Source organism: Pongo abelii, chromosome 18 (assembly GCF_028885655.2).
Source record: "Pongo abelii isolate AG06213 chromosome 18, NHGRI_mPonAbe1-v2.0_pri, whole genome shotgun sequence".
NCBI classification, from domain to species: domain Eukaryota; kingdom Metazoa; phylum Chordata; class Mammalia; order Primates; family Hominidae; genus Pongo; species Pongo abelii.
The window spans coordinates 61,158,316-61,170,483 of NC_072003.2; the positions used below are offsets into that span (position 1 = coordinate 61,158,316).

The following is a 12,168-nucleotide window of genomic DNA, read 5'->3' on the forward strand; positions in this document are numbered from 1 at the left end:
ATCTTTAGTCCCAGTAGTGATTATTAGAGCTCCATTAGGGATTCGCTGCCCTTGGAGAAAGACTGTGTATCTATTTTTCAAATTTAAACGGCATAAATGCACTTTTATATCATAAAAAATGTTTTGGTAAACAATGGTTTGAGGCCTCTGTATGGAAAATTTATAGGAAGATACAATTGTGAACCAATTGCAAGTGAAGATGCTATTTAGAGCCACACATAATGAAATAAACCCCTTAGTTATGAATCAGTTATTATATTTCACTGAACTCCAACTGTTTCTTTCTCACTGCTTAATTTCATTCTAGCTTTTGTTATTATGCCTAAAGAAACCATTTTAACATTTTCTCGCATGCACTTTGAGTATCAAAAATTCCATCTACAAGTTTTCAGCTTTTTGCCTCTAATTGCTCCACTGGTTGCTCTAACTGCTTTAATAAATAATATTATCTGAGTTCTGCTAGTTCCAGAATTCTAAGGTCCCTGCATCACATATTATTTATTATTCCTCTAAGGAAAAGAAGGAGCCTTTTTCTACCCAAATAATTTCTTTATGGTCAGAGAAGAGAGAGAGAGAGAGAGAAAGACAGAAAATGAAGGGCGAATAAAAATGTGAGAAAACAATAAATAAAATCTACCCTTCAAATTACTACAAGGTTCTCTACAGGGTGAGATATTTTCACTTTAACATTATTGGCATCCTTGGATATCTATGAACTTCTATTCAAAATTCATTAGGAAAGGTTTTCCTCCATGTGACCGTAAAGCTCTACAATTTGATTTTGTTTACCATTTTCAGAGAGCATGTATAAAAGACTAGTTAGATAAGGCTGGGAGCAGTAGCTTATGCCTGTAATCCAAGAACTTTGGGAGGCCGAGGCGGGCGGATCAGAAGGTTAGGAGTTTGAGACCAGCCTGGCCAACGTAGCGAAATCCCGTCTCTATTAAAAATACAAAAAATTAGCCAGGAATGGTGGTGCATGCCTGTGTTCCCAGCTACTCAGGAGGCTAAGGCAGAAGAATTGCTTGAACCCAAGAGGCTGAGGTTGCAGTGAGCCGAGATTGTGCCACTGTACTCCAGCCTGGGTGACAGAGTGAGACTCTGTCTCAAAAAAAAAAAAAAAAAGACTAGTTAGACAACTGTGAAGGGCTTTGGTTTTTCTGGGGATATTCAGCCAACCTCTGTATTATAGGCTCACAAAGACAGATATTGTGCCTTTCTAGAAATTTCTTGACAAAATGTAGGTTCAGCTGACAATAATTGGACAAAATGTCAGTCAAAATATATATGAATGAATAAATGAATTAATGTGAATGAATGAATGAATGAGTTTCTGAACATGAGACTTAATGAATTAATTACCATTAGTTGAATTCGCAGGTATAGTGAGTTTTTTGAAAGTGTTCGACGATGTGCTGTTTTCAAATTGGGGAGAATCAAATTTTTATTTGGCCATGAGAGTGCAAGAATTAAATGAAGCAAGTTTTAATTATTTAAAAATACTAGGTTCTTACACGCTGTTGGTGGGAATGCAAAATGGTGGAGCTGTTATGGAAAACAGTATGGAGGTTCCCCAAAAACTTAAAAACAGAATCACTATATAATTCAGAAATCTCACTTCTGAGTATTTATCCCAAATAATTGAAATCAAGATATTAAAAAGATATTAGCACTCCTATGTTCATTGCATTTACAATAGCCAAAATGGGAAAACAACCTAAACGTTCATTGATGAATGGATAAAGAAAATGTGGTATAGAGAGACATCGAAACACTATTCAGCCTTTAAAAACAAGGAGATCCTGCAATACGCAACAACATGAATGAATGAAGGACATTCTACTAAGAGATATAAGCCAGTCACGAAAGGGCAAATACTACATGATTCCGCTTTTATGAGGTATCTAAAATAGTCAAATCCAAAGAATCAGAGAGAAGGATTGCAGTTGCCAGGGACTGGGGAAAAAGAAAATGGGGCATTGCTAATCAACAGGCATAAAGTTTTAGTTACGCAAAATAAATAAGTTCTAAAGATGTGCTGTACAGTGTTGCACCTATTGTTTTTTTATTATACTTTAGCACCTATTGTTAATAATACTATATTGTGCACCTATAAATCTTATAAGATAGTGGATCGCTTATTAAGTGCTCTTTACACACACAAACACACCACAAACACACGCACATACACACACATGCTCCTTACCGAAATTGAGAGTTATTGCAAGACTGAGGGAATCAATCAATACACCATCTACTATCTAAATTAATTCCAAGTTTTCTACAGTATGAAATATTTTCACTTTAGCATCCTTAGATATCATGAATATAAAGACTGCTTTCAGGAGAATTGCTGATGAACAGCCACCCTGGTAACTCAGGTGAATTATAAAAATGCCAGAATACCAGTAGGAAAAAAAAAAATGCAATGCTTCTGTGTTGAGCGGGTATTTATATTCAAGAGAGGAATTAGGACAACACAGCACTGTGGCCACAATGATCTTATGTTGACCTCCTTCTCTGCCTACTGAATGGCCATCATTTCCACTTTTAACTTAAGCAGCTCATGCAGCCTTATTCAAGGTGAATGCTTGGGAAACAATAGAAAGTGATTTCCTTAGAAACAATCACATACCATCTCAAAGCCATGGTGACACCCAATACACACTCGAAACAAGTTTACGAAAGGAAAAAAAATTGGGCTATAGCAGATTTACATGAAAGAACTGACTTATTTCTAGTATCTGCTCTGGGCTAGGAATGTTTACCTTAAATATAAATAATTTGCTGCATAAAACAACTTTTCAGAGTGTCTGTCACGAAGTATGGGCTCAATAAACACCACTGTCATCATCGTATTCCACTTTCAAGAATCCATAATCTAGAAGCGCGTGCATAGGTATAGTGGCCAATGATAAGCAGAAACTTGGATTTAAACTCTCGTCCTGCGTTTACGTGCTATATCACTAAGTACAGGAAGCTTATCCTTTTTAAGTTTCCTTCTTTATAAAACTGAAATCATACTGAGTATTTCTTGGTGTCATTTGTAAGAATTACGTGAGATAATACATAATAGGAGCTTAGTATGGTGTCGGATTCATCAAATAAAAATAACATTGTTTTCTCCTTTACCTTGCCCATCACAATCTGGTTCACAACCAATAATAACAAACCCCATACCAGGTGGCTAGGCAGATGAGCAAAGATCACAGCATTTATACTCTGGTTAATTCCACAGATTTGGTTTATTTTTCTTCTTTCCTGATATTCAGTGAGGTCATTTAGAGGATGAATAGTCAATTATTTCCATTATAATTGGTCCTACTCAGTCATCCTAAAGCTTATAGGCCCAGTTGACGAGTTAGAGAGATTACAAGGAAAAGAAAGGACTGGGGATAGGCATGGCACCATCATAAGACCCAAGTGTACACCCCAGTTCCACTTCTAACTATTTGTGTGATACTGGGCAAGTTAGTTCTTTAATCCTCAGGTTTCACATCTCTTAAATGGGTATAACTGAGACAGGCAAATGCCTAAGCTGATTAAAGGCCCTTGGAGAATCTCCGGCCTGCCCCACAAGCGTTTACATCAGATGCTTTTGTGCAGATGAGGGAACTCGCCCAGGGCTGTGTCTGAGCATGTCTACATGCGCACTGGGGGAACAGGGTGGAGCCAAGGACAGGGGGAGAAGCCTGGTCTCCAGTTCCGTGTCCTAACCGGGAGGATTCAATCTGTGAGGTGGGGAGCCTGTTAGCATGACTCTTATCTTGCTTTGCTGTTTTTTTCCCCCCCTTTTTGCCCAATAAAATCCTGCCCTACTCACCCTTTAATGTGTCTGCGTGCCTAAATTTTCCTTGTTGTGTGACAAGAACCCAGCTTTAGCTGCAACATAATGACTCCACATATATATACTAGAGGTGTTAGAGAATGAAACAAGTATATATTGCACAGGTCCTGATATATACTAAGCACTCACTAGTAACAACATCCGTAGCAGTAGCAGGAGAAAATAAGACTAAATGAGATCAATTAGACTATTTAGCCTATAGCTGTCAAAGAAAAAACACACAATTCTGCACACAGTCAGCCACCTAGATGAATCTCTGCTAAAATAAGTTTTAGGTTTTTAATTTGCATTTAAGATGTGAAATTGATGGTGGCTTACCTTTTATTAACTGGTAACACTACTAGCTACCATATATTTTATTTAATATTGTCACTTAATCATCTCATTAACACTGCGAGAAAGATGATATTATCCCATACGGAGTAGAAAACTGAATCTCAGAGAATTCCAGAGACTAGTTCTCCGACTGGGAAGTAGTAGTGATATGATTTCAACCTTAGTCTCCCTAAATTCAAAATATGTTATATTTTAAATAATTTACACAACTTTATTTTACATTACTGAAAGACAGTATTGCAGAAAGTAGCAAGAAACTAATTAATGTTCCTGCAAGTGAGAGGGTAAGAGGACGGATTTTTCTTTATGTCAGTTTTCATTTTCCCCCGGAAAGGAATATACAGACATATACATACAGATAGAGATATAGTAGTAGGTATAAGAAGTCAAAAATACATGATATTTCTAGCTTGACAATGTGCTCTAAAAAGAAATTGAACCGCATGAGAAGCCAACCAACCGACAAATAACTGTATGTTTTAGCATGGCAGATGCTGGGATAAATGCCTGTTTTTTGCTAGATAGCAAATTAAACATTATCCTAAAAGATGGATACATTCTTGTCAGTGTATAAAATACAACAGTCCTAAAGAGAAAATAATGCATAACTATGTGTTACCCAGTAATTCCCTGAATATCCATATCCTCTGGTTCTGTCTAAAAAGGTTAAATGGCTCTAAATCTGTCTGCTAGACTCATAAGGAACTATGCATTGCTCTGGCTAGTCAGAAAATTTAATTTTCTTCTGAAATTAACCAATTGTGCATAGAGAGAGGGAAGCTGCTCTCCATGATCCAACTGGGGTGGAGGTGGGGGCAGAGGACTGTAGAAATGCAGAACAGATGTTGAAAAATATGGTTTGTGATTCTTAAGTTCTCATCCCATGGAGCCAAGCCAGGTTTAATCAAAAATGTGTGGGCTCCCTCTTCTGAATGACACATCAAAGGCTGCTGTAAATGCTTTGAAACAGTATTCGTCCCTTCTTTGGGTAGAACCATAGATGCCGAGGAACTAGCACTTGCCTGACATCTATCAGAAGCACAGATATGCCTGTGTCATCAAATAGTGCTTTATCTGTCCATCTCTTCCTGGTAAAAACAGTCTCAAATCCCCTTTAGCTTTCCTGAAAATGAGATGCTTCTAAGCTGGACAGTTATTTCTAAACAGCCTCAAACTTCCTCTACACAAACTTTCCTGCCACTAACAGTAATAAAAGTAGCAATAGCAATAATACTAACTAGCAACTACAATGAGAATCTTTGCTTGATTCCCTGTGAACTGGAATTAGTATCAGTAAATCTCCATTTTTACATCAGTAAAATGAATAGATTATAAAATGTGCAACCATATGTGGACAACTATGAACCTGGATTTATAGCTAGCTCTGCCAATAGGATGCTACTCTTATTATGGCGTGAAAGTTCCTCAAGCCTCATCTCTAGATGATTAAGATCGTGTCTCTGCATAGCCGGTCCATTCCCACTGGTACCATGTAGTCCATGTTGAGAATTTATATTATTGTGCTGATATCTGAACCCTTATTTTCCCTACGGACCCTTGGCTTGGCAGACTCCAGAGCCCTTACATGCTCCTGGCTGACAAGAGTAGAAACCTTGTCAAATCAAGCACTAAATTTGGTCCTCTGATTGGTCTCTCAGTTGAACCAATCTCATTTACTCCCTTCACATTCTGTCTCCTGCTTGGAGATGTAAAGGATGTGGCAACTACTCCTTTTTGAGTTCCTTTCAGAGGAAATTGAGAAACATAGGAACAGGGCAGATTCATCCACTCAACAAATATCGTTGTCCCCATTAATGTCAGCATTCCAGCGTAAAGCCATTGCATAATTACACTATATTTTCAGGAAATTAATGTCAATGTAAATTTATTTTTTTGGATATTCCTCCCATTGCATTCAACATTGGCCAATTAATAGATACAATTTTCTTAGCCAAATAAAGGGCTTTGCATATGTCTATAGTTTGTGAAATTTCTTTAGAACTGAGAATGGCCAATGGACCATTTCTCAAATCCCCAGGTAAAGTTTCATCTTCTTAGAGGTTAGACTCTTCTGCAGGAAGCCTTCTTTGCATCCTTATTGGCTGTAGTCTTATTTGTTATTCTGAATTTAGAAATGATTTGTGCTTAAAAACAAAAAGTTCTCTTCTGGGTCTATAAATAATTTTTGTACAAATTCAACTTATTTGGGGAGCTGACTGTCCTGCAAGGTTTTAATCTCAGCCTCATAGTCTCAGCACCCTTGTGAGTAACAGGAATTTAATACCTTTTTTAAAAAATTGAATAAATAAACCTACAGATAACTCACTTTACCAGGGTTTCTCCAAATGAAGTAATTGGAAGCAGGTCTGCCCTAGTTATTTGTGACTTGTAAATTGAAAGGGTTTGGTATGAGCTGACATCAAACGCAGAAATCAGCTGGACAATTCTTTAAAATTGTATTCCTCCATCTACTTCTCACTCTCTATCTCCTTGATTTTGCAACAAATATTTGTAAGACAATATTTGAAATCCACACTCAAAACACATCATTAGCCAACACTTCACCCTTGGAGACCAGCATAGAAGTTATAGATTTTCAGTGTGCTTTCGGGAGAAAGCTATTTAGCTGGAGAACCTGTACTGTCATTTGGGTGACTGGAAAAAGAAAAAAGATGTGTACGGTACAACAGAAAAAAAAATCGAACGGAGCTTCATTTCTAAAAAAGGCAGAAAAGCTTTAATAAAGAATCATTTCGCATCCTGGGGAAAAATTTTGAGCAGAAAAACTATAAACAGAGGGTATTTTTGAAATGGCAGAGAAAGATTTTTATCTAGGAGACACCAAACCAGATATGCTGACCTATCAGAAATGTCCAAGAAGTGATAAAAAAAAATTTCAAAGCCAAACACCAAATGCAGAAGTAAGATAGGAGCCTCTTAATGCATTGACACAGTGGTCTCATGCCTCTAAATTCTAAAATATAATTCACCAGAACTGTCAAAAGAGACAGAGGACAAACTAGCAATGCTTCCCCAAAGCTAAACAAACAAACAAAAAAACCACTAACAAACAAAAACATAAAAATAACAAGATCCACCCAAATGTATTGCAAACATTTGCAACTTTGCATTTTCATAGAGCTCTCTAAGAGCTGGAATAGCTGTATTCATCTTATTGTTCCTGGCTCTGGGCTCTATATAGCACTTAGTAGGCACACATGTGCATGTACACACACCACACACACACGCACACACACACACAATGTGCCAACCAACATTATTTGGTCATGTGAGCATATTCCCAAGGACAGCCCCACAGAAGGTACATGCAAAGGCATTTTTCACTGATCTGCTTGTCATTTGCAGTAGCCAGTATTCCTTTTAAAAGAAAAATACCTTATAGGACTGGAAGTGATATCAGGGTCACGAGCAGTCACTTGCCCAATCACGGAGTTTAGAGCAGCATTTTCATGAACTTCAAGGAGGTAAGTCGGTGAAGAGAAGACCGGAGGCTCATCAGCATCTTCAACGACGATTTTGACTGTCGCCGTGTCTTTAAAGGGCCCCCTGCCACTGAAACGTGGGTCAATATGGATATTGGCTGCCTCTACCTTTAGCGTATAGGATTTTTTGGTCTCAAAGTCCAGAGGCTGTTAAGAAATGACAAAGATAAATGCTTCTCACTAATGACCACAGCAGCAAGAACTAATGAGTATAATGCTGATGGATAAAAGTTATGTGCATTTAAACCCATTTGTGAGCCTTAATGGGATCACTCTCCAGTCCCCCAGATTCAACCTGTAAATTTTATGGGCATTTATTGATATCTGTTTATTATACAAGCTCAGTGAATCTAATCTCCTATTGTTTTGTTTTGTTTTGCTCATTTCACTTGGAATTCACAAAATATTCACAGTCAAGAATTGTGCCATCAAAATTTCACTTCAGAGTCATAATAAAATTTTACTAGTGACAGCATGACCTGCATACTAATCAGCCACTTAATCGGGCCTCTGCTGGTGGGAGATAAGGCGACATCGAACACAATCTCTATCTGGGAAGAATATTTTATCATTTCTGCAACAGAGTGTGAAATATAAAGAACTAGAAATAATCATTGTTTAGTCCAAGGAGACATTATAAAGCGTAATTTAGCACTAATCCCCACAAAGAGTATTTTCTGATTTCACTTTAAAGCATTGCTACTCTACTGATCATGTGGTTAAACTGAGGTTTATTATTTTTTAGGACATTCTTAGAGGCTCTCTATTATGAATTTATGCTATGAGGCAGGTGGACATGTAAAGAAATATGTGCACCGATACATATGTATGTACTCGTGTTTATATTTAGAAGAAGAAATTATGTGAGCTGTATAAATAGATAAATGAATCTAATTGTGCCCCCACCAACCACTTAAAAGCAATTTGAAATTACCTCATTGCACCATTACTGACAATATTTCTGACATATTAACACTTCATTCCCTAAAACTCTGAGAGACTTTGGTCAATGACTTAGGTAAGTAAAGCTAGGTAAAAAGAAGTCGCCTTCAATAAGCCAGAAGCCCACGTGCATTAGCACCTTTATAGTCTGATTTTTGACAACTCATAATACTTCAGATTTCAAGAATGCAAGTCTGTCGAGGTTCAAAGAGATAGTATACATCTGCATTACAAATTTCTCATAAGAAATAGAACTTTAAATAGGCAATGAAGATTTTTAAAAATAAGCTAGAAGACAAACTGGCACCAGTGAACTCTTTCAGAATCCTAGTACAAGCTTAATTATGTATTCTTATTTCAAACTATTGTGTTGGTTTTTACATTTGAATTCTGATCTAATGGAACTTGTCTCCTTTTTTTTTTTTTCAATATTTTCTAGTAAACCAGGCAGGCACTCACTTTACTATCTATTCTAAAATTACTAGGCATATGCATCCATGAATAGATCATGCAACATCAGCATATTCACAATTTGCCAATCACCTTTACTGTAACAATTTTGCAATTTCAAACTCTTCGCAAACATTGTTAAGTATAACAGATTATGTTCTGCTTAATTCCAGCTCAAGATAACGACAATGAACCCAGACACATTCTGGTGTCCCAAGAATTTTATTGGACAAAAAAGAGGTCCTATAAATGTAGAAATACAACCCCTTCGCACTGTTCTCTAGGGTAAAATACACATTTTACTTGGTGTCAAGGTGTATAGTATATGCTTCCAAGTTTATGAATAACAGCAAATAAAAATAAAGTAAATGGCTAATTGTTTCAGTTTATAACAGCACTTTATGGAAAAACAATGGGAATAACAACAATAAAAATGACATTAGGAATCATTAGTCAAGGAAAATGTGGCTCTGGGTTATTCAATAATTGACTCAAATATTATACTCTACTTTATTTCAAACATGGCTTTTTAAATGTTTTGTAGTTGTTAATGCTAAACTCAAACCAGGATTTTGGTAGAAAGATAGCGTTGCTCAACAGAGAGTTAAAATAAATGTAGACATCTTTTCCAAAATTGATTTTTAAAAATATTTTTTATAAAAAAGAATATCCAGAAAACTTTAGGTCTCCATTGTTAAGATCTCTTCAGTGGGGGCAATTTTCAGAGCAAGACCATTGGAAATAGGTCTCTGTGTAACATGATGGAGATTCAGATAGTAACCTTACAGTCATATCTACATAATACTGATGAAGAAAGTGAAAAAAATTATTGACTCCCAATAGTGTGGTCCACCAACTACCTTATTTGAGAAGAAGCTAATCCATTTAAAAACTAGTTTGATCTACTTGATGACAAAGGTTTGAAGAACAATATTGAAGAAAATAATCAGGATGAGAATCAAAGAGTATTTTCCTTGCATGTGTTTTGTGACTACAAAGAATGAACTATGTTCTACACATTTCTTATGAGTGTAGATTTTATGAAGAGAACTATAAATGGAAAATGTTGTACAGAATTTTTTACATCTACCATAAAAACAAGAGATTGCTAACAAAAGCAGTCTCAAATTTTCCTACATTATTTGTACTTGTTATGGAGATGTTTGTTTTTTCAATGGTAGCTCCCTATCCAGAAGCAAGGGAACGATGAGATTCATTTCCCATAATGCTCAAACCTCTGAGCCATAGTTTGGAGTATACAATGGTAGCAGGGTTGGCCCTGTCCTTCAGGCACTAGAGAAAGCCAGGATAACTGAACCTGAACGTTCTGCCTGTTTGTTTTTTTGTTTTGTTTTGTTTTGTTTTGTTTCCATGAAAGTACAGCCTTCAATAAGGACTTGGGAAGCTTCAGTGTTTTGGGGGAAGATATTTCAGGAAGCAAGAGTTGAAACATGTGGAAAGTTATATACAGAAAGACTAAAAGCCACTGAACTTGTCACCTCTGTGGGCAACTGAGGCCTGTACTTACTGAGAATCCTTTTACAACCTTAAACAACATGACTCAGAATAGTTTCTGCAAACAATAGTAACTGTCCACCAATTTTTCTCCTCCTTTGGTTGAGGGCTGCCTTCATAGGGTATTGACTTCCCCACATAGTTGAAGTGCCCTGTACAAGAAGTCAGTAAATTCCTGTGGTTATGGGTAATAGGTAAGTTGGAGGACCAGCACTATTACGGTAGCTGTTTACCAGACCTTTAGCAGAAATGTGAAGGGGGCCCAAGAGATAAGAGTTGCCAAAAGGACTGTACTAGTTATCTTGTCTTACTGCTCAAAGCTAAACATCTACCAGCTCTACAATTCTGTCAGGAAGTCCACACAAGTCCCTCAACTTTAAAACTTAAAAGTTTCAACAAGATATTTTGAAGATGGAAAAAAGCTTCCTTAGCTTACTTTTCTTAGCCTTATAATGCCATCCTGGGCCTGGGCATCAGAAGTGATTTCAAAAAGTGCTGTTCCGTCTCCATCGATGATGTCATATGATGACTGTGCATTTTCACCAATATCCTGATCATTGGCCTTCACCCTTCCTATTGCAGTGCCAAGAACCACGTCTTCTGGTACTGAGAAGTGATACAGGCCTTTAAAAAGAGAAGAAACAATGAGAGTCACACAAATTCCAACCATTCATTCATTCGTATGGCAAATATCTTTTGGGCACCTCCTTTGTTCTGGGCATTCCTATAGATGCTACCAATAAAGTGATAGAAAAGACAGAAATATCCATTTCCCTTGTGGAATGTTCAGTCTTTTAACTGAATCAGAGAAAAACAGTTCCCAGAAGAAGGCATGATCCCTTTTCAAGGCTCTTCTGAGATATGAAACTTACTCAACCATATGTTTACCAAGTGTATATTTGGAGCAGTTATATCAAGACTATTAGGGAATCTATGTGTATATTTTTTTCCTTTTTGCTGTATAATCACATTTACTGCCCATGGGATATTCGTTGTTGCCAACATAAAATATTAAGCTAATTTCAGCACAGAAAGATGCAATGTGTAACACACTGGAAGTCACTTTTGAACTTACCTTTATATTTACAGACTTTTAGACCATTTTTGATAAAATTCAATTACTGAACTTCTGCTGTGCCCTGCAGCAAGCTGTTCAGACACATGAAACACTCCTCTTGTTGCTAAAGTCCTCATTGCTCTAAAGACAAAAATCCTGCCTTCAACACTGCCTAGGCAAAATACAATCAAGTGTATCTTCACTCTCCTATGGTGGCAATAAAGTGTGTCTAATTAGTGGCATTAGTCCATTTTAACTCAAGTCACTTTAGTTGTTATACTGCTGTCACTCACTTTCATTGGTTTAGAGGAAGCTGTTGGTGTCCCAGTCATAACCCCCGGCCATTGCTACTGTAGTGTACACCTGTCTTACATCTAACTGCCACTCCTGCATTTCTTTGCCTGAGGGTTATTTCTGGCCTTTAGAACCTATTTTGCCCACTGAATGTCAGGCCAGAAATGCCAGAAAATTAATGCCTCCTGCAGAAGCAGCCCTCAAAGACTCACAGGAGTTAGTAT

General features: G+C 37.1%; 1 protein-coding gene across 3 annotated transcripts in view; it reads right to left on the reverse strand.

Moving 5' to 3' along the window:
- CDH8 (cadherin 8) overlaps positions 1-12,168 on the reverse strand; it is a 391,459-nt gene that overhangs the window by 160,190 nt on the left and 219,101 nt on the right. For all 3 annotated transcript variants that reach the window (XM_054534013.2, XM_054534011.2, XM_054534012.1), the window contains exons 6-7: positions 11,030-11,217; positions 7,580-7,833 (exon numbers count right to left, since the gene is read on the reverse strand). In XM_054534013.2, coding sequence (XP_054389988.1) covers positions 7,580-7,833; positions 11,030-11,217 — 442 coding nt within the window. The remainder of the gene's footprint in view (positions 1-7,579; positions 7,834-11,029; positions 11,218-12,168) is intronic.